The sequence below is a fragment of the Hesperophylax consimilis genome, chromosome 27, assembly GCF_061612785.1.
Source record: "Hesperophylax consimilis isolate HC1 chromosome 27, BYU_Hcon_1.0, whole genome shotgun sequence".
Lineage (NCBI taxonomy): Eukaryota > Metazoa > Arthropoda > Insecta > Trichoptera > Limnephilidae > Hesperophylax > Hesperophylax consimilis.
The window spans coordinates 21,264,975-21,289,067 of record NC_142862.1 but is presented as its reverse complement, the minus strand read 5'-3'; the positions used below and the strand labels follow the sequence as shown (position 1 = coordinate 21,289,067).

Here is a 24,093-nt window from a genome sequence, read left to right as displayed (position 1 = left end):
TTATTTAAATACTGCGAGTAGAATACATCTTGGCCTTTGAAATAATCGAGTATTTTTTAGATAAGTCTTTTTATAAGCCCAGAAAAAATAATGTAAAGGCCTATGAAAACTGTTTTAAAGTTCAAAATCTCCAACATACAAACCCATTTTCGGTTATGATTTTATTGTATAATGTGGCAAATTAAGTTATTTATAAAATGATCGAAAAAAAATTAAATATTTATGCCTGAACATCCACAAAATAAAATAAAAGGCACTTTTTGGCCATGTTTTTTTCATGCAAAAATCAAAACAGGCGGATGGTGTTAAGCGGGAATTTAAACCTTATCGCCATCTACGTAAGGGTTGTTATTGATACCGGCTCAATTTAAAATATTACATGACGTAGTGCATCGCCTTAAATATTTATATGAGTAATATAAAACTTAGATAGGTACCCTATATAGTTTTGTTATTAATAAACAGACGAAGCAAAAAACATGAAAGTGTACAGCAAAAAAAAATGGGATTAATGTGTGAAAACAAACATTAATTTGCAACAAATAAATAGGCCTCTGGCGGTGAAAACATGAAACAATACCGGTTGGATTGTTAAAAATCCGTATAAATGTATAGGTTGTTCACGGCAGGTCTGTAGGTTGTCTCGATAGCCAGTGATTTAGAGCAGTTGCATTTGCTGTAGTAACATTATTGATCTCATATGTTTTCCTAGTGGGTATACATATTACATATTTATATTATGTACTATTATGTGAATATTCACATAAAATGCGTTCGTTATTTGTTAAGAATAGAAGGTAAATATGCTCGTAAATAATATATTCTTATTAGGATGGTAAAAAAAACTTGTATATTTGGTTGTACATATATTAATAAATAACGATACAAAAGAGAATTAAAAAACAAATAAAAAATAATTTTGGACGAAACAGTTTTGACCAAAGTATTTGGACAGTCCGGCCGTGCCTTAGGAAATAACCGTACATCAAGTAGGTACAATATAAAAATCATAACAATTATAAAAATCTTCCACGAGATGAATTATTCACATTATTTTATGTACAAAATTGTCTAAAAGGTAAATACGATAAATATTTTTTACAACACACATTATTACGACTGTGATTATTTCATAGAGGTATAAAAAAAAAGGTTTCTTCATCAGACAAATAATGTGATAATAGATAATAATTATTCTCACATAAATTTTTTTGGCCACAGACACAATAATAATGATTACAATTATTAAATGGCATTTTTTTTAAACCGGCAAATGTTTTTTTGTTTTTTCAACCGTCAGGTAAACCTAGTTCTTCGTATAGACAAAGAACTTTGTGTATAAGTTCGTACTGTTCAGAGTTTTGGACCATGCCCCCGCGGTTAAGTCTCATGTTACACACTATCCCCAGGATGTCCACGCGTTGGTCGGCTTTCATTTGGCGAATCCCGTTCAGTATCGCGATCAGACATCCCGTTCTTCCAATGCCCGCCGAACAATGAACAATGATCGGCGGCATGTCTTTTAATTCCTCGTCGTTCGGTTTCTCGGCTACAGATTTGTTCTCCTTGTTTGCGAAACTCGGTTTCAAGCTGTCGTTGGAGGCGTTATGCGTAGATTTCTTCGATTGGTGCGTTTTCGAGTCGATTCGTCCGGTGGATTCTCTCCTCGTGGCGAGATCGTGTCGGTTTTTAGGCAAATCCAAGCGACTCGCTAGAGAATTCTTCCTGCCGGGTCGCGTGTTAGTTTTATCTTCCGTGTTAGCTTTGGCAACCTCGTCAAAGAACGCCTTCGCCAATTGAAAAGCAGATGGTCTCCTTTCTCGCGGAATGCCTTCCAAATCGATTACATCTTTATTGGAATCGGAATTGGTCGAATACGAAGAGAAATCAAAATAAGTCATTGATTTATCCATATTTGATTTGTGTGGGTTTGGAATATCGGGTTTGTCGAAGCTCTTTGCTTTGGCGAAATCAGAACGAGATGGTCGGCTGTTACTTCCCGCGGCACACTCTTCAAAGTTCAACGAGCGGTTTTGGATGACATCCATGCTAAGATCTAGGAGGGCGGTCACATCTTTAGGGCACTTGTGATCCGCCCAGTTATCGAACCAGTAATGATAGACGACGAGAGAGCTGACCTTTTCGTCTGAATTGTTCTTCTTCTCCCAACAGATCTCTGTCTGCGGTTCATCTACGATAATCTCCACACTTTCACTAACTCTACTTCTTTCACTACTTATATTTGGTATCACTCTCCCTTTATCACTATCACAATCCTTCATTGTCTTGGCAAACTTATTACTATACTCGACCAGTAGTTTCCTGATTGTATATCCCGTTTTGTTCGTAATTCCCACATTCTTAATCTTGAAAGAATTGGCTTCGGATTCGTCTAACTTATCATCCACACTGTTATTGTCGGGGAAAAAAGAGCCGCCACTACAGGCGGACGAATAACTGGAATTTGGAAGCTGTTTGAAAGTCATTTCCTCGTTGAGCTCCAACGGAAAATACTTCTCGCATTTCTGTCTTCCATTTTCAATAAGGTTCGTAAGCATGACGATTTTTTGTATCCCCGCCTGGCTGTCGGGAGACTTTTCCGGACTGTCCTGCGCCTTCTTGCCCCGGCCCTGGGGGGAGCCAAAGTGGCGATCCTCGTTGGTCTTGGTGCAGCCGTCCTTGTAGAACTGGCAACTGTTCTGGTAGACCATGAGCCAGAAGTCGTACGTTGTATTTTGCAGAGGTCCCTGGGTCGCGATGTAGCAGTTTTTAGAATACTCATGCCCCTAGAAAAATAAAAATATCATAAAGGATTTTATTCATTGTTTTTATGCTTATTAAGTAAGAACTCAATCAATGTATCAAATGATATACAGTCTCAATGAGGCAAAGGCAATTGAATAAATTATTTTTAATAAAAAAAACTACCTTGAAATAATATTTTATTTCAAGGTAGAGAAGTCACAGACATTATGTGCATAATTAATTTAAGACCATGAAAAGGAAATGACAATAGTAGAAATTCAATAACTTATGTTTTTCACTATTACCTATGATTATCTAATTTTATATACAATGTAACAATGTTATAAGTTAAACAATAAAAAAATAAAAAAAATAAAATAATATATTTTATATTAAGTGTTAATATAGTAAAAACCTGCACACGTTAAACCTAAATAAATATATATTTATAATTCTTTGTCTTGTTATGTTTCATTTTTCGTTTAGATTTATTAGTATTATCTTCTTCGTCAATGATATATTACATTGATGGGTATAAAAGAAAAGTTGTTCCTGAATTATTTGAATGTTTATTATTTGTAAATGAATATTAATAAAGAATTACATCTACCTTAATGTAATTGGCATTGATATAGCCCTCCTCCGTTTCCCCGACCTCCGGCCTGAGAATCACCCGGGAATGTTCGTTGGGCAATATTGTCTTGTATCTATTCTTGGGGTGAGAACCAAACACCATCGGTTTCTCCTGGAAATTGGTGGGCAGGTCCCAGAACTCCTGGTGCAGATTCCTCAGCAGGGTCTTCTGGTACTCCAGACGCGGAAGAACCGGCTCCGGAAGCAGCCTTTGGGGATTATACTCCCCTTCGTTCGAAGATTCGTTATCCGGATTCAATCGATCGAGCATCAAGTGCGTCAGCTGCGATGTTAGAATATCCGTCGGCGACTTCTTATTCATGAGAGAACACACTCCTTTCGAATACCCATCTTGAAACACGGTATTCAAATCTTTTAACTGCTGCCTTGTCAGAGTGTTAGACGCGTTTTGAAGATGTTGTATATTCGCCAGATACATTTTGAAGTCTTCCGAAGTTGAGTGTGGACTCAACGGTTTTGTAGTGATGTTTTTAATCGGTATGGAGCCTTGCAAACCGGCCTGCTCCATGTGCTGGCGATCGCCAAATGCATAAATCATCTCGTTCTCCGGGTCGCCGCAGACGTAAGTGAGATTCTGACCGCCGGCGATCTCGGCGTGTTCGCTGAAGCTTTCGCTGGCGTAGGAATTTGACCAGAGATTATCGTGCGAACCAAAAGAGTAAACGTTATCCGCATTCTTACAGTGCAAGACTCTAGATTTGTAAGATTTGGGGAATAAGTTCTCAGTACTGAGAGACTTTCTATTTTTCTCTTTCTGTTGGTTAGCGTTAGTGGCTAGATTATTCTGTATGACTGTCTCGTCGATCTCAATGTTTCGCATCACATCTCCGGCGCATCCTTGCAGATTATAATTAGAACTATTCAGATTAAGAGTTAATGATGTATTCGAACTTCTCCGTTCCAGCAATCCTTTCTTTTCGGCATTATTGATACTCTGATTGCTGTTGTACCGGCTGAGAGTGCAACCGGACCCGTCCAAATTGTAATTTGAAACGCTCAACACTCGGTTGGAATCAAATTGTGGATTAGAATTATTGATATTTAATGTGAGTGATGTATTTGAGCTTCGCCTTTCCAGCAGGCCCTTCTTTTTTCCAACTTTTGTTTCATTTTGAATATTCAATGAGCTATTACTTGTGCACCTGTCGAGGTTTGAATTCACAGATCCTTGTAAATTCAATGTTAAACTAGTGTTTGACCCTCTCCGTTGCAACAAACACTTTTTACCCGGTACAACAGTTATATTCTCATTGTTCGTCAAGCTGTAATGAGACCCTTGTAGGTTACAATTTGATCCGGTGTACAGTCTCCCTTGTTGCATCCCTTGCGTGCAATCCAAATTCAACGTGAGAGAAGTGTTTGAATTCCGTCTTTCGAGGATGTTTTTCTTTTGGCGATTGTCTGTGTTTAAACTGAAATTTGATGCACTGTTCTTGACGTTGTTCAGATTGTGGCTCGATGCTCCGAAGCTGGCAAGAGAAAGATTGGATCCTTGTAAACTGAGTGTAGAATACTTGAGACTCGAGCCCGCAGCATCCAGATTGATAGTAAGACTCTGGTTGGAGCCTCGTCTTTGCAGTAAGGTCTTCTTAGAGCATTTTTCATTAGCGGGGTGGGTGTCAAAATCATTGGACGGCACTCCTTCGGGTAAAGTCTTCAGATTGGTACTAGAAACGCTTAAATTCTGCTTGAAACCCAAGAGATTTGAGCCGAGAAGATTGCTATCGCAGGGTTTATGCAAACTCAATCTGTTTTCAAGAAACTCTCTTTGATTTGTGAAATTCCCACCTACTTCGGAGAGGTCCACCATATTCTCGTCAAAGGAGCCCATCCGTCGACTGAAGTTGGACGAATTGGAATTAAAACTACGACTCAGCGGATATTTGGAAGCTTGGAACAGCATGAGATTGGCGTGGTTCTCTCTGAGAAAGATCCCGCTGTCCACATAAGTTGAGGGACATTTGACACTCATGAACAATTTCCGCTGTGGATTCTCCTGGCAAGACCTTGACCCCAGATCATTTAAATTCCCGAGGTAATTATGAACATTACAATGACTGGATTTTATGAGTTTCCCAGTCTTTTGACTCAGAGTTCTTTTCATCTGTCGTTTCGGGGTATTGGGTACAGAAATAGAATTTTGCGGAACTTGCAAAGTGTTTGTAACAGGCAAGGAGAGATTCAAGTTTTCTGACGAATCCAACGAAGTTGCTTTAATTTTAAGTGTTGGGGTTTTCGGTGTCAATCTCTTCTCTCCAGAATCCAAACAGTCATACTCCATCAATTCTTTCTCCAATTCAGAGTCTCGTTTGTTAATATCGATTGTCAGATTCCTGATGTTTTTATTCTTCGAAATCTTTTCATCGTCAGCACTGAATGCGTCAAATTCTTTCGGCGAAAACCTAGGCTGCATTTCACTGAATGCGATAGCCGAAGAATTGTCTCGCAAGAATTTGATCGGAGATACGATATCAGGAGAGGCTCTCAAGTCGTCTGATTGCATAACAGTAGTAACTGTCTGATGAACAACAGCGATTCGTGGATCATTTCCACTATTGTATCCCTTATACACGTCATTTTCATCATCATCAAACTTGAAGTAGCTAGCCTTTGAGATGATTCGTGGAGACGTAACTTCAATGTTGCAATCTGCACAATCTTCCTCTTTACTATTATTACATGGGTCATACAAATTTTCATGTTTCAAATGCTTGACAATAGGAATGCCTAAGTTTTGTTCAATGAATTTGGCGTTGTCCGAATCGAGCGATATAGATTTGAGTCTCTGTCTTCTGTAGTTAGCGGTGTTGCCTGAGTTCGGTATGACCAAACTGTCTGTGCTTTCCTCCCTCGTGTTTAGCGTCGGTTTCTTTTGTACCGTATATTCGTTGTTTGTGTTTTGTAAAGCTTGTTCGTCGGCGGTGACAGCGGTAAGATGGAAAGCGTCTACGGTGATTTCGTTACAATGTTCAGTCTTATTGTCGTTTACTTTGTGTAAAAATCCCTCGTCGCTCCAAGGGATTGATATGGAACTAATGATTCTTGGGCAAGAATGGACAGATTCCGTTGAGTTTACTACGTTATTTAAGATTCTGTCCTCGTTTGAAGTATTTTCGGAATCCTCAACGGGTTTTTCTAAGTCAGTCTTTGGGTTGTACGGTTCTAACGATTCTTCATCGTAGCTTTCTTTTTTATTTAGAAATACGCTGTCTACGTCTTCTTGGGTCACGGTTTTATTGGAATCGAGTTCCGACCGATCGAACCTGAAGCACTCTCCGTCCGCATTGGCGATGATCAAAGGACTCTGTACACTCTTAAAACTACTGGTACTCATGAGTCGCGGTGACATTCGGTCAGAACTAAACGATCTCGGCGAAGCATTCCTGCTCTGGTTTTCAGCGAAAAATGCCGGCGACTTGGAATCTACCGCGGAAAAAAACTTGGGGCTCCTTTGATCGGGAGTACCGAAGAATTTCGGAGACTTCGAATCAGGAGTCGCGAAAAACTTTGGCGAGAAAGAAAAACGAGGACTCGGATTATTTTCTTTTCCCACGGCAGAATCGGAGAGCCTGGGCGAATGTTGCACTTCAGATTTCTCCACAACAAAACTCTGATTGACATTTTCCAACATGGTGTTGATTTGCAATCCGGTATTCGATGGACCGAAACGTCGGCTTATCACGGTTTTATTCTCCGGCGCTTTTCCCGGTTTGGATCTCGACTGTTCCGCATCAAAAGTGACACAATGAGAGTCCGTGGCCAGGGGCTGAACCCTGACTTGCACAACGGGACTAGAGTCTCCGCTGTTAATACCCGGACTTTCCAAAACTTTTTTTGAAACATCGCTTCCAAACCCAAAAACGATCGGAATGTCGTTTTTCGTCCCGACGGGGAATGGTGATTTCTCATCTTTTTCTAGGCTAGGCGATCGCGTGGCACTGTACTTCCTCGAGGTGTCAGCACTGCTGGCCGAATCAACAGCTAGATCAGCTCTGACGACATCGGAGAGGCCAAATGTTTTATTAGGAATGTTGATATTGTATCCTCTCCAATCGAGTGGAGGTTTTCTGTGTAAGATCCACTGTTGCTCCGGCAGAGCCACCTTCATCTTCTTCCCGTCGGCTTTGGTTTTGGACGTGCCGGCACTTTCATCGCCGGGCGGGAAGACAAACTTGCTGTTGCCCCCTTTGGACTTAGCGCTCCCAGGAGGGCTCGAGTCCCCGCTGTCTCCGGGCTCCTCGTCCTTGCCCGGTATTTTGGGGCTGCTTCCTCCGCTTTTCTTCATGTTCATCAGCTTGGGACTGACATGGCCGCTGCCGTCCCTCTCCTCGTCGATGTACTTCAGATCGCTGGGCAGTTTGAAATGGAAATCGTCGGCATTCTCGACGATGACTTTGAAGTGCTGGGTGATCTGGCGTTGGTCCATGGGAATCTTGGTGGGTTTATCATATTTCTTGGCCTTGCCGAGGCTGTGCAGCCAGATGATGAGAATGAGCAGCACAAACAGAATGCCCGCTACGGTGATGGCCAGGAAGGTGGCGGGCAGTAGCAGGTCGGCCAGGGAGGGCGGGTGCGCGCGCCCAGGGTGGTGGGGGGGAGGTGGGGGGTCCACTCCACGGATGTGGGCACCTTCCATGGCAACGGCTTACATCTGCATAAAACAGTCAATCAATTAATCACTACATAGTAAGGCAGATCAAAGCTTATAAAGGGTGATCCCAGTCCCAATGTAGGTACTGAAAAGATTCAATAGGGTAGTGGTAGTCTCATGGGCAACTGAGGACCATTGAACGGCAGTAAGGATTAACTTTCGGCGTGCCGACACTAAATTTTCGCCGTCCGCCAGTTGATTATATTTTTGTAACTACTTGTTTTTGTAAGTCGTACCGTCACACCACATAATGTGTTCATATTGTTGACGCAACTTTATGCATCTCCCTTTAACAATATGTCCCTTCATTCCCCCTCCCAACATGTTGAACCTGTCCCCATCGGACAGTGTAGAATACATACTTGGGTGACCTTACGACAATTGTACCGGTCAGTCTATTACGGAAATTTGTGCAGTGATCAACCCAGCGGTCCCTCAGTGCTACAATATCAATTCTTATGGAAACTTGTGCAGTGATCAATTCAATGATCACTCAGCGCCATAATATGGATTATCACAAAAACATGCAGTGTAAAAATTAAGGTAAGTCAAATTCCTTCTCAATTTCCACTATTCACCTCGCTCTACAGTAGTTATGTCACTTTTTGATTACAGCCCACCTTATGCACAAAAAAAACTTCACAGACAAAAATTGTTACTCCGTATACATATTTATAAAATTATTGTGACTCCATATATATATATATTTATAAAAATACTGTGACTCCTTATATATATTTATAAAAATATTGTGACTCCTTATATATATTTACAAAAATATTGTGACTCCATATATATACTATTTATAAAAGAATTGTGACTCCATATATATATATTTATAAAAATATTGTGACTCCTTATATATATTTATAAAAAAATTGTGACTCCATATATATATTTATAAAAATATTGTGACTATATAAATATAAAATACTAGATAATCCAACAAAGTAGTTTTGTTTCCCCAAGTTAGCTCAGAGAAATGATTTTTTGGACTGTGCCAATTGCAATAGGCGGCACACAAGAGGTTAACGACGGCAATACAACTAGACTGACTATAATAATATTATTCCACTTGACCTATATCTGTAAATGCAGTCATGCAATGTCGCAACATGCTTTATTTTCCAAGAAAACAAATGCAAATTACAACTGATTGATTTTGAAAACGATGCACTTTACGCAACACTTGATGTTTTGTTTATTTTCTAAATACTTGTGCAATGCAGTTTACAGATGCTTTGCAATGTTGTCAATGTTATTAATACAAAAAAGCAATACAGTAGAATTACCGTGTTATTACTGTGTTATTATCATTTTTTTTTTATTAATGTCCTTATATGTATATTATGTCTAATGTCACCTTCATTAGTATGTATGTTTATACTTTTGTTATTTTTATGTGACACCTCACAAGAAGGCCCCCAGTACAGTTTAAAGGCAGGGGAGCTATGTCGAAACCCGGTTAGGCAGCGTTGCGAGGCGGGTGAAGATAGGGATTTATTAATGCGGGTCTCGAAAAGGCCCGGATTATATGAAAGAGGAAAAACAGATGCCGGTAGCTATTCCACATACGAGCCGTCTTACACAAAAACGTCTTAGAGTCGAAGAAGCGGCCTATTCTCATAAAGCCAACATCACCTGTGAACGGGTGTTCCGCTCGTGTACATCGTGTTTAAAGCTTGCACTTTAGAGCAGGTTCCATTAAATCACCTGTAGAACAGACTGAGCATGCCCATATTGTGTCTGTGCATTAGAGATGGTAATCGGTCTGTTAACAATGGATTGTCAATCAGATAGACCACCAACCTTTGCACAGAATTAAGTAGGCTTATCTAGTATAGTGGGGCTCCCAAATTCAATTTTTGGGCGAACTTGAGATTTGTACAGTGTTAGTAGCTGGTTACCATTGAAGAATATGCTAGCCTTATACAGACGCCCAGTTTCTTGGAAGCCAGATTTATTCAGGCTTTTATAGAGCCCTGATACTTGAACTGGTCTGATACTAAGTGATAATAATAAATAAAAAAATTAAACCGTAAAAACAAACCCGCATGTAAATCATTACTCATATACATATAATATTTTGAAGTTTAAATCATGTTCTACATTTGTACAATGTATCTCAATGTAGTCTTGTACTACTGTGTGTCTACAGAACATTTTGATACGTAACTTACCTCAAATGACTACATTGTGTCTATATAATAATATGATGAACATGTCAACACAGCTTCTAACTTGTAACCTAATAATGTTAAATATTGAAACCATGGGTGGAACTACGGTGGAGACTCCCAACGAGGATATTGTGTTTCCACCTATGACGGCAGAATAACACCCATGCGAACACCTCAGCACAGGTTCTCCTAGTGAGGTGTTCACAGAACATTACTACCTAAGCTTCAATCATGTATCACGTTTTATACAGGGTGTATCGGCACGTACCCGACAAACTTTAGCCACCTATTCCTTAGCACATTTTGAGTAAAAAATGTTATGGGCACTTTGCTGTCCGGTAACATTTTTTTTTAATAAAAAATTTATTATTCATATTTTCACCACATGTCACCAATGTTTTATCCTTTGTCAAAGTTTGAAAACCCGTCTGGCAATATTTTGTTCGAGTTTTGTTGAATAATGTACGTACGTACCTACCTTGGCGCGCTTTTACAATCACAACGAAATGGCACGGCACCATTCGTCTCATTTTAAACTATTATTATTTAGTGTGTACGAAAGAGCGAGGACACTTTTTGACACACTTGCTAATAACAGCTGTTGAACGCGAGAAACAATGCAAATGACAGTGACGGAGTGTGGATTTTTTATTTATTTTTTGTTTTTAATGGAAAAAAAATGTTACCGGACAGCAAAGTGCCCATAACATTTTTTACTCCAAATGTGCTAAGGAATAGCTGGTTAAAGTTTGTCGGGTACGTGCCGTACATACCCTGTATAAGAGTGTTATATAGATATGGCGTAATATACTATATTTTCAGTTGTGCATAACCTGCCTCACTAGGCGAACCTGTGTTGAGGCAGATTTTTTAGTTAATTATTTCTTGCATTTTGTCTATGGTTTACTTACAAATGTTGAATATAGGTTCCTATACAGCAATACATTATTTTAGGTTACATTTTTATTTCCATATACACAATACAAATACAGCAAGTTTTAGCACAATACATATAGTCCAGTCAGTGGGGAGTTTTACCTTGCAAAAGGTTAGGTAGTAGCGATTTTGATATATGTTGTTAAGATTGGGACTCTAAGGAAAAAAAAAAGTTTTCGACCTTGGGAGGGTCGAGCTCGACCCGCCATCTTGGATTGAAGGTGCCAAAATTTGTTTTTTTCAAAATAATTATGAAGTGGTCGTTTTTACAACCAAATTGTTGAAAGCAAACTTAAAGACAACTAAATTACCTACATTTTTTGTACAAAGTTTTTTTTTGTAAGTCTAATAGGTAACGAGTTACAGTGGCGGAAATGTGAATATTTTTCTAAAAAATGATGAAATTCCCAACTTTGTAATTTTTTCGGGTTATTCATTACATAATTATAATAATTTTGTTAACTCATTTCCACACCACCATGGGATAGAGAACATGGCGCATTTTTTTATTGTGGTATCCCCAGTAGGTCTACTCCACAGATATACCAGCGATGGTAGATTTCGAAATTATGTTACATTACTATGAATTATGTTACTTAATACATAACAGTCTTCGTCATCAATGTCATCATCTAACTCATTGCCTGTGATACTGAGATTCTGGGCTTCCATTGACAAAATCTATTCTTCTTCGTCCTCGACATCGATGTGAACCTCTGGCGAATTTCGGCATGTTTGACCATTACAGGACCCACATACAATAGAACACTTCAATCCAGCTTTCCTGCAGCTACATGCAACGCCGAATCCTTTTTTACAATTGCATGAAATAAATTTTAATAAAGTATCGGGTGCTGGTTTCTTTGTCATTCTTACTGGAACAAGCCCGTTGGTGTCCTTGGTTGGTGATTTCCAGACCCAGATTTATGGATTTTTTTGGATTCCATACCATTTTTGGACTTGATGGTACGTTCTAAATGCATGGTACCGTGCAGCGTCGTTCGTTGGTGGCAAAGAGGCAAGATTGAATTTGCTTTTTGCTGTCGACTTTGCGAAACGTTTGTAGCGGACTTCTTCCAAGGTTTCCTTATCCATGTCACCCCCGTACAAAGCAACAAGAAAGCGTGTTCCTCACTTGCTATGTCTTCTGGTGTTGCATCATATTGTTTGAAGATTCCTATCATGGCATTGAGTCTTGTGTCGTTTCGCACAAGCGAACAAAATTTTGTTTTTCCTTGGTTGAAGAAGGACGACTGATTGTATCGCAGCCGCTAAAGGCATGAAGAAACAGAATATTCTCAGCCGCCTCTTTGTATTTCACACTATTCGCGGAATACAGTCTTTCAAAAGTTTTGCCTCTCCCGGGTTTGCGAAGATATATACTACTTTTGGGTGGTGCTAATGCTGTCAGCAGAACTAGGAGATCAACGTCTTCGCCAATAATGAAAACAGCGTCATATGATGAACTGAGTGACCGAGCATCCAGGCAACGTCCTGTAACCAGGACTCAGTGTTGCCAAGTCAGCTGTAGACTAGGATCCCACTATAACAAATCAACGTCATAGAGCACACGGATGATGCTATATAAGTATATTGTAACGAAGAAATACGTTAAAATGATATTGTGTAATATGTTCGTACAAAATTTATCAAGAAAACTGGAGTTTTACAATTTTTGTCAAAATTTTCTTCTTTAAACCGCTGTAACTCGTTACCTATTAGATTTTTTAAAAAAACTTTCCACAAAAAATGTAGGTAATTTAGTTAATAATAATAATAATAATTGGATAATTTGTATAGCGCCGTTTTTGTGAAAAATCACCTCAAGGGCGCTGTACAATTTATTTCCTAGGATCTACATTTGTTATTTAGACCAACTGTGCCAGCACGAGGTTCGTCATCCGTTCAGGCATGTGTCTGCCGCCAATATAGCGCTGACATGTATCTGCTGCCAACAAAGAGCGCTGACACAACATCCTCACATAGACAACAAACCTTGGCAGCACCGCTGTGACGCTCGACGAAGACAGAAGATGGAGACTCTGCTGCAAGAGTCCTAGGTAGCGAAGGAACTGTACCAGCTGCTGCAGGGAGAGAGACTACCCCGTCCACCAACTGTGCCAGCACGAGGCTCGTCATCCGTTCAGGCATGTGTCCGCCGCTAATATAGCGCTGACATGTGTCTGCTGCCAATAAAGAGCGCCGACACAATATCCTCACATAGATAACAGACCTTGGCAGCACCGCTGTGCAAAATCACCTCATCCTAGTTTACCTTAGTCTCTCCAGTCACCTCCCAGCCTTTCATGCCACCTAGTGCATCTTCTCGACCCTTTCAGACTCCTTCCTGGCTCCAATACATTCTTTCTATTGTCGTGATCCGACGATTTCACACCTCTGTCTCAGACCCTTAGGGCTCGCTTATCGCAGGCTATCATAAGCAAAATCTTGAACCAAAGTCAAAGTGAAGTTTATGAGTGTCATCTGTAACAAAATACATAAACAAAAACAGAAAATAAAAACAAAGACAAAAACTTTAAACAAAATATGGCTTATCTGTCCTCCATGCAGACATCCTCGGTTGAAAAGGTCCCGTAAATCCCAACACCACTTGACACTTGAGTCAGGTATAAAATCTTCGACTGCATTGAGAAATCTTCGTTCTAGCTTCACTTTTAAAAATTAATCGGTTTAAAATGCTATAATAATTGCAAATTCCGGCTAAACGGTAGAAGTTACGCACATTTCGTGAAATAAGAAGGTAAGCACTATATAAAACACGGATGCTGAACAATTTTCAGCGATCTCTTAGCAAGGGAAACCTTCTGAAAGGATCAAACAAACCGGAGCGGTTAAAACACGTCCGCAACGAAGAACCAGGGATGTTGATATAGTCTTTAAGTTTGCTTTCAATAGTTTGGTTGTAAAATAAACCGCTTCATAATTATTTTGTAAAAACCAAATTTTGGCACCTTCAATCCAAGATGGCGGGTCGAGCTCGACCCCCCCAAGGTCGAAAACTTTTTTTTTTCTTTAGAGTCCCAATCTTAACAAGATATGTGAAAATCGCTACTACCTAACCTTTTGCAAGGTGGAGCCCTTTTTTATCCCCCACTGACTGGACTAATACTACAATAACTGTCAGTGACAAGGCGTTTGGATGAGGGCACCAGTATATGCTCGATCATTTGAATAAATCCAAATTTCAAACTCTTTCTGTGTTTGACTCAGTTTAATATTTTCTGGGAGCATGTTGAATATTTTTGTGGCAAAGTATCTAAAGTTACGTTGACCAAAGGTGGAAGAAAGTGCTGGAGCTTGCAATATGTCTTTGTTCGAATTACGCTTAAATCTTAAGTTAATTTTTTTTTTCGTAAAGTTTGTTTTTAAAGAGATGCATGAGGATATTTTTTACATAGATCTGTCGAACATTAAATACTCTCATTATGTGGAAAATTAAGTTACTGCTTGCAGTTTGAAAAGTTTGAGAATAATTTTCATAATTGTTTTATGCGCCTTTTCAACAGGATCTAGAGTTGATGAAGTACCCCCTCCCCATGCAATGATGGATTAGGTGATTACAAAATAAATCGTTTTTAGAATTTGTAAGTTATTATAAGATTTTTCCATACAAACGTAGTCCCCATTTATCTTTCTGGATTTTAACCCTAGAGCAAATATTTTTTCAACATAAAATAGATATCGGCAACTTGCGTGTCGGTACGTTTTGTTTTTTTTGATAAATTGCTTCTTATAGAAGTTATGACCTTCCAAAAATCAATAAAATTGCCTGATTTAAACGCAGTCAAAAGACGTTAAGTCTACAAACTAGACGATATATTTTTAAAAAAAGCAAAACGGTCCGACAAGAATAGTTTCTTCTTATGTAGTTGGTAAAAAAAAAATGAAAATTGGTTAACTTTTGGAGGAGAAAAATGAGGAATACAAAACCTCGATTTTGAAGATTTTATTTAGGTATTTGTAGCCCGAGCTGCATGTGTCCCTTTCGCTCAGTATTCGGGAGGTAAGGGTCGGGGGACAGGGTTTAGATAAATACGTATGTATTTGTGCAAAGTGATGTCACGTAGTCATAAATCGATATTCGATATTCTAGTGTTGTGTTGTCCTGAGTAATCGATGTTTTTTTTATTATTTTTTCCGTTTGGTCACTTTTGTGTTTGTTTGGTGAAGTATTCCGATATTCTTACTTTAATTTCATATGTTTACGTAAAATAATATCTGTAAAAAAAACATCCGTTACGGCCAGACCGACTCCGAGGTGATTTCGTTCCGTATTGCCAATATGGATACAAAACACTCAAATGGATAATTTCTTTAAAAATAACTTTTGGGTAACTAGCATAATATTATAATTCTTCAATAACCTATAATGTATATTGTTATTTTATTTATTTAACTTCTATTTCGAGAAATAAATATACAGCAAAGTGATGTAGCGTAGTATATCGAATTGTGTCGGTGCACTAGTGTTGTCTTTTCCCGAGTTATTGATATATTTTATTAGTTTTTTTTTGGTTTAGTGACTTATTTCGAGTATACCATACTTGCCGATCTTACTAAAATTGGACCAAATTCAATTTGTATACGTCAAGTACTATAATAATTTTCAATTTGGGAGGTGGTTATGGGTACCGCCGCCCCGGGAACCATTTATTGGATAACCTCTGTCATAGGTCACCCCAAGTGGTTCGCTACTATTTTTTTTTTAAATATATATTTTTAAAAAGATGCCATTTGCGTGGTGATCTGTTATAACAAAACACAGTAGGAAAAGTTGCGCCGTTTAGTCATGACATTTTCTATTATTTTCGAGTTACATGGATATTTAAATACTAGTTCATTTTTACTCATGATCCGATTTTCAGAACCCCGACATGTCTGGAGGTAGAGTGGAAAAAATGGAGGTTTCCTCCACACCATCCGATTTGCAGTGTGGTGATTGGCAAGGGTGTTATGGCTTTCATGTCATTTGTCATTTTCAAAATTTCAAAGAATGGCATTGGCGTTGGCTCTATTAACAAAACACAATAATAAGATTCGTAAAACAAAATAGCGAACAAAAAATTGCAATATTATATCGAAAATTGGTCACTTGCGATGTTTATGTGGTAAAAATTTGTCATTTTGGCCAAATAAACATCGCAAGGGAATTAAAACCTGTTGATTTCAGGAATTTTACTAAAATAAAAAATAAATATTTTATTTTAATACTTTTCCCTGTCTCAAACAACTTGAATTGTTTAGTTAAATTTTGATAAAAAAAAAAAGATAACTATCTGTCCAAACAAGTATTTTATATTATTTTTAATTGATTAATTTAGCAAAGCGACACAAATTAATTTGATAAAATTTACTTGCGCACGCCGCGACCTGCGGATTCGTAGCCAAGAGCCTTACCCTTCAACCACGGAGGCAGTTCAAATGTACGCACCTACATATTTTAGTAGGTGTACCTATATGGGTACTAAGATTTTTTTTAATTTTTAAAAGAAAGACAAACATTCCCGGGTTACGAATAACCTAACATTTGAAAAACTCCTACTACCACCACACTAAGCGGAAGATATTGCTTGTGTTGTGATGGAGAACTTAGCCAGCCGAGGAATCGAACATGGGACGCCCGGGTGGGACCCAAACGCGACGCCCACTCAGCCACTGACCGGTCAAGTAAGTAAGAGCAATACAATAAATTATGAAATAATGTACCTAGGCCTCCCATTTTATTACGAAAATGTACCTATTTAGTTCCTTCAGTCTAAAACTGGTTTTTAGATTAGGCAGAATAGATTTTGAACAATTATTAAAAAATGTCATCTGAGGCTCATGTATCTCCGCTTTTATTTCTTGCGTGATATTTTGTGCGTGCAAAGACAATATGTATATAATAGCTTATTTAGGTGGCTAAAGATGGAACGTCCCGTCACAAGAAATTGATTGTTATTCTTGCACACACATGCAGATAGTCCTGTAGCGACTTGTGACTTGCCTCTAGCCGCCGCGGCCGGCCGGCAAACATCGATGTAATAATATGATACCACAAAGCGAATTGGCAAAGGAATCATTATTTGGCGGGCTTTTTCGGCGGAGTGCTCCACCTACGCGCGAGTTTCACTCACACACTCACACATCTACAGCACGATGACTGACCGTAGCACAGAGCGGAATAGCAATAATTGGGCTAAATACCTATTAAATAAGTTTCTGAATTACCGGGATTCCTCTTAAGGAATTTCCTTATGGATCTGAAGAAATGTATTGTTTTCCTAATTTTATTTGCAATGATCTGAGTATGTAGATTCCATTTGAGGTATGGGTCAATGGTGAGGCCGAGGTACTTATTGTTTTGTAATTGCTCATTATAGCCATGAACTCGCTATAGCCGTGATCGTTATAACCAAGTTTGACTGTGTATAAATCTTCAGAAAGAAATTCACTAAATGATAGTGAAAACCCTATCAAAATCCGTTGCATAGTTTAGAAGAACTAAGGGCACAAACACACAGACGTGGATAGCGACTTTATTTTAGTAAAATAGAGATAAAACAACGTTTTTAGGAATACTTAGATTTTTTTATTTTTTTTTTTAAATTTATGTGACACCTCACAAGAGCGTCCCTGCCTGTGCAGTGTACAGACAGGGGAACTATGTCACCACCCGGTTGGGCGGCGTTGTGAGGCGGAATAAGGTAGAGGCTGTAGGAAGGGATTTGTTAATGCGGGCCTTGAAGAGGCTCGGATTATAGGAGGGAGGAAAAACAGATGCCAGTAGCTCGTTCCACATACGAGCTGACTTACACAAAAACGAGTCGTAAAAACGGCCCGTTCTCATGAAGCCAACGTCAACCGTAAACGGGTGTTCAGCTCGTGTCCGTCGAGTTTCGCGCACGTGCACTGGTGCATCAGGAATCAATGCTGCTAGCTCCTTGGAGCAGGCTCCATTGAAATACCTGTAGAACAGACACAGCATGCCTACATTGCGTCTATGCATTAGAGAAGGCAATCGGTCTGTTAACAACGGATTGTCAATCAGACGGATCGCTCTCCTTAGCACAGATTCAAGCAGGTTTATTAAGTATTTTGGGGCACCAGCCCAAAGGTGGCTTCCAAATTCAATAGTTGGGCGGACTTGAGACTTGTACAGGGTCAGCAGCTGGTCACTGTTGAAGAATCTCCTAGCCCTGTACAAGACGCCCAACTTCTCGGAGGCCTGGATTACTCGGGCTTCTATGGATCCCCGATACTTGAGCTGGTCTGATATAGTAACTCCAAGCATTTCAATGGAGTCTTTATTGGGGAGAGTGCTCCCATCAAATTGCACCAGACAGTCATTGATCTCCCTCTTTGCCGAAATCAGACACGCTTGGGTTTTTGAGACGCTGAAACAGACCAAGTTGACCTTACCCCAGGCACGAACCATCTCGAGGTGGTGGTCAATTTTTTGCTTCAAAACTTCCCGAGCTGTTCGGACATCATAGGTGGAAGGGATTTACATATTTTAGAAAATTATGACCAAACCATGAAACAATATAAATTCAAAGACCAAAACTTCCAAATGAACCATTGTGTCATAATAATATATAATCATAAAGCATGCCATTGAAAAGGTTAAAAGATAATAGATTGGTTAACGTTTTTTTTTTTTTAATCTACCTAAAAACAACTTGTTATCATATTTAATTTAGTAAACAAATAACAAATGAGATAGTGGTAATGTCATTCATAATATACTAGATGTGCTAAATAACCTTCCTAGGATGTCCCCGACTTCTTCTTCTTCTACAAATGGTAACCAAAACTAACCTATACCTAGTTATGGTTTATTAAGGACGTGTTTTGAACAACTCATCAAATTTCAGTTGATTTCAAGTTCTGTGGAGGTTTTATTTAAGTTCTTATATTATTTCAGTTTTGTGAAACAACTGGCCGATAATGATATAATAAACAGAACATGAATAAAACATTCACAGAACTTGAAAATCAACTTGATGAGATGTTCAAATTCTGTGAAACAACCCATTCTATGTTGACATAGAATAATAATATAATTTAGATTAAGTTGAACAGTTAAAACTCACGGACCTATGTATTTACTTAACAATAGTGGATGTCATATTAATAAGAATGATAAATTTAATTAATATTCAAAAATCTGTTAGTGAAAAAATAAGAAAATACACAGATTTAGGAAATGAGATAAAAGAATTTGGCATTCTCAGACTATAAAAATATTACCATTTGTTATTTCGGCTACTGGCATTATACCTAGCTCACTCGTGAAAAATTTAGACGTACTAAATCTATCAAAAAATTTATATATAAAAATGCAAAAATCAGTCATTTTAAATACATGTAGGATAACAAAAGATTTTTTAAATATTTATGTTGAGGGATCAGTAGGATTTATAGGCCCTGTTAGAAGTTCTACCGAGCCGAACCCTCTGATATGAAAATATCTGTAGTCGGCGAATTATTTTCTCATTTGATCTCCGGTGAGTTGACGTGTTGTTCTTGTATTGTTTTGTATTTATTTTGCTTATATAATGCACTTAGTGTTGATTGACTAGATGATCATTTGTGGAAAAGTGTGTGGAAGGGTTTAGTTTTTCCTATGGGGAAGATTTAAGGGCCCGTTCCCACTTCCGTTTTCAAATCGGAGGCGTGTCCCGTTTTAAAAACGGATGGCCAATGGCCCTGTTCACACTACCGTTTTAAAAACGGACCATACTCAACGAAAAAAAATAATTGTCGATTCAACAAAAACATGTTATTTGCTCATTCTTCAGTAATGGTGCGCAATGAACGACGATGAAGCTCTTGTTGTCATGTTGTACTTATTAAAAAGAAGGAAAAAAGTGAAAAGAAAATTTTGGGTACACCCAATCATAGCCGAATGATTTTCTGTAGGAATTTTCCAAGTGTTAATTGGTGAGTTGAGAAGTGATGAACTAAAGTTCTTTAATTATTTTAGAATAATAATGATTGGATTATTTATATAGCGCCGTTTTCACCATGAAAAATCACCTCAAGGGCGCTTAAGATTAAACGCAACGCTCGTTATATTCTACGTTTTCACAGATGGCGTTAATTAATTAATTTTGTTTAAATACGCTTTTGCAAGGTATTGCTTTACAATATTAAGACAAATCATTTGTTTGCGCCCGTATATACAAAATATGAATATGAATCAATAGTTTTGTTCGTTTAAAGACTTAATTCTTTCGAGAAAGGCACACAAATACAATATTTTACCGATGATTCAATCCAATATTGTATTTGTATGCCTTTCTCGATAGAATTGAGTTTTTATATGGACAAAACTATTTATTCATATTCATATTGCGTATATGAGGGCGCAAACAAATAATTTGTCTTAATACTGTAAAGCAATACCTTGCAAAAGCGTATTTAAACAAAATTAATTAATTAACGCCATCTGTGAACACGTAGAATACAACGAGCGTTGCGTTTAACCTTAATGGCTTAAGAGAATGTCTATCACTTCCTTTAACCATCTACTGGAATGAGTTTCAGAGAACTTAACATATCAAAATACAAAATTGAGAAAGTGCATTTGTCCTGAAGAAAGGCTATCGATATTTTAAAGTAAGAAAACAATAACAACTCAAATATTTTTTATTATGTGTTTATTAAAATAATAAGCTCTTCCGTGCATCTCATTAAAGCTTTAAAATTTAAAAAAGTAAACTTAAAAAAATAAAAATAAAAATTTAGATGTACAAAAGTTGTGTACACCAAGTGTTTTGTTTTTATTTGGTTAAAGATAAAATATTACCATACTCTTTCTTCGACCAGTGGTATTAAATTTTCGGGATTTATTTCCTTATCCATTATTGTAGTTTTGATTTATTTACTTAACAAAATAACCAAATACAAGCACGCAGCGTGCCTGCTTCCTTGCGACAGGGAGCGGGCGGGGAGGGGTCGGGGTTTGGCGGGGACTCTGCCGGAACGACTGGACGACAAGTGTGAACAGCTCCATACAACACTATGAGCGAGCGTGTTCCGACACGATTTGAAAACGGACGCGCTGCGTAGGCGAGCCATCCGACAAAAAATGTCGGATCCGTTTTCAAATCGTGTCGGACAAGTGTGAACAGCTCCATACATCCACTACAGCCACTAGGGCATCCGTTTTTAAAACGGGACCCGCCTCCGATTTGAAAACGGAAGTGGGAACGGGCCCTAACCCAGACATAAAATCGGAAAAATACTAATATTAAGTACCTAGATATAATTTTAATATTATGGGTTCATCTCACTTCTGGATTTGGAAAAGTATTATTTTTTCAGATTTATTTGAGGGTGCTCTCCGGCAAGCTTTTATTCGAGCGAGCAGGTATATGTTAGCCTAGCTGCTCTGCCCTTTCAGTTTTATATACTCAAACAGCCAGAATGAACTGAAGAGATGAATGAACTGTTTGAACAAGTGGAAGGCATCCTGTATGGTGCTGGTAGCGCTGATTAGCTTAAAAAAACTTTAAACGCTTTTTTTCTCTAAACCACTTTTTTCTTGCTTCGTTGATTTTTTCTCTGTAACTACTAAAATCATTACGAAATTTTAACTACACATTCGCCATATGTATGTGAATAGAATTAGAATTATTATAAACTAGAATTATTTGAAATTTTTGATGATAAGCTACTTTTTAAAATCAAAATAGGCATTTTTTTAGATTTTACAGCCGCCATTTTATTATTTTTACATCAAAATTCATAATTCTAGTTCTGATAGCATTCTAGTTCGGACAGTTCGTACAGGACCATACTGAACTCAAATCTTTTTGGTTTTTGTGTTTCAGATATATCTACTCAGAAATAACATCAACGAAGCTGACATAGCTTTTTTTCGAGGGGCTACGCGGATGCTGCTTCCAGGGATAGATAAATTATGTAAAATAAATATAAAATTCATACATTTCAAGTTTTTATGAAGCCCAAAAAGATTTACATTACCTTTTACAGAAACCATAGAAAAAATTGCGAAAAATACCTAATTTTTCAGCCATTTAAAGTGGGATAAACCAAAACTTCCTAGATCACAAGGCCGTGACACTGAATCAAATCAGCCTCATGAAAACATCACAAAAAACTTTTTTTTTTAACATTTTGAAATGTTTTAATAAATAATAATGAATTGAAAAAAAAAATTTTTTGTATAATCCCTTACAATTTAGGAGGCTGCTTTGAATGAGTGTTCCGGCCTTGTGATCAAGAAAGTTTTGGATAAACCCTTAGGTCATAATAGATTGTCTACGGTTAAGAAAAAAATATTTGTAAAGAGCTCCAGATTTTGATTTTTCACAAAAACGGTGCTGTACAAATCATCTAAATATATTTATTACTGTTTACTAACATAACGGTAACTTTGGAAAATTACTAGAAACAAATATTTACATCGGGAGAGATGGTAAAGGATCCATTTCAAATTTTCCCTCATAAAACGATGTATTTGCCACCAATTTTTAATATGGGATTTTTTTAATTAGGATCAGATTTTTTTTAGTATGTCTTTATAGATTGATGTTTGTGAAAGTTTTGTTTTAATCGAAAAACGCACAAATTACTTAATAACTCAAACTAAGAACAAAATAACCTATTTTGTTTCTTATATTAACGGGTAAACAACAACAAAAATACTTACAGAACTGTACAAAAGTGTGGTGGTAGACAAGAAGCTAATAATATGTTAAATTTGAGTAATGTTTATAATACAGATAAATCTATTTAAAATGAATTTACACAAAGTCAAAGGGGTTTTATAAATAAATAAATTTTATCTGTCTGCAATTTTCATCCATCAAGGTAATAATATGATTTATAGTGTTCAAGTGTGTGAATGATATTACAAAAATAATATGTTTGAGTACCTACTTATACTCATTATTATCAAGTGACTAGACATGTTAATTAATCCACAAGCCCAGAATATACTAGATAACTAAACGTAATCAACGTTTTGATATTATTATAAGAACTTGCCAGAAAATGACAGCACGGACCAACGCATGATGTCAAACTATTTATAAAAAATACCAATAAACACGCGTGTATAGTGAAATGTGTTGTAAATCTAGCTACCACTTACTAATTGGCTGAAGACAGACTAATTTAGGTCCTGAATCACGGGAAATCGTTAAGAAACACAACGAAAGCAAATAGACGACATAGAAATATTTACGCATACCATATCGGACGGGTAAACCTGACAGTTGAAATAAAAAAATGTCGACAAATACATATTTAGACGTTTAACAAACATAAAAAGGGAAATCTCTTGCTCGTTAGACATTTAAATTTGGGAAACTGGCTTGAATTGTGGATTTCCGCCCATTAAACACGTAAATTTGTCCGAAATTAAAAAGAAACATCTCTCACCTTGCGATGAAAACAAATATTTCACATTTTAAAACAAATTAATTCACGGGCACTAGAACGCGGTGGAGTTAAAGCTTTCGATTGACACTTGACAGACACATATACACGACTGTTTTCAGTTCATTGGAATAGTTTTCAGGCACGGCAAACACTTATTTTCACCTTACAAATTTTTGACATAAAAATACGACCGCCATATTTCGTTCCTGGGGATCATTCGGATCATTCATGATTAGTGCGCATGTGCAGCACTTCTAATACTATAGATATATAACAAAAATCTAGCCTATCATACCATACAAAAAAATGGTCAATATATTTTTTACTGTCATCTACTGTATAAAACTACAACTAAGAATTAAACCAATACAAAAAATGCGTACAATTCTTTTTATAGTGTTTTCGTGGTAGTGCTAGTTTAGTCCACAGTTGAACGCCATAGTTTTCATTTATTTTATTTTGAGCTTTAGCTTCTCCTAGTTATAGTATTTGATCACAGCTCCTCAACTG

The 24,093-nt window shown here is 37.6% G+C and overlaps 1 protein-coding gene across 1 annotated transcript; it reads right to left on the bottom strand.

Annotated features, from left to right (window-relative positions):
* Positions 1–205: 205 nt before the first annotated feature.
* PTP-ER (Protein tyrosine phosphatase-ERK/Enhancer of Ras1) lies at positions 206–23,787 on the bottom strand. Its single transcript, XM_089648373.1, has 3 exons — positions 23,584–23,787; positions 3,356–8,050; positions 206–2,786 (listed from the first exon to the last, which is right to left on the bottom strand). Exons 2-3 carry the CDS (start codon positions 8,033–8,035, stop codon positions 1,290–1,292), a joined length of 6,177 nt encoding a protein of 2,058 aa, XP_089504499.1. The 5' UTR covers positions 8,036–8,050; positions 23,584–23,787; the 3' UTR covers positions 206–1,289.
* Positions 23,788–24,093: the final 306 nt, after the last annotated feature.

Bases quoted from the DNA above. Each gene is read 5' to 3' on its own strand.
- PTP-ER (XM_089648373.1), bottom strand. From the start codon at position 8,035: ATGGAAGGTGCCCACATCCGTGGAGTGGACCCCCCACCTCCCCCCCAC. The intron at 2,787-3,355 runs GTAGATGTAATT...TTATTTTTCTAG, and splicing joins TCAATGCCAATTACATTAAG to GGGCATGAGTATTCTAAAAA.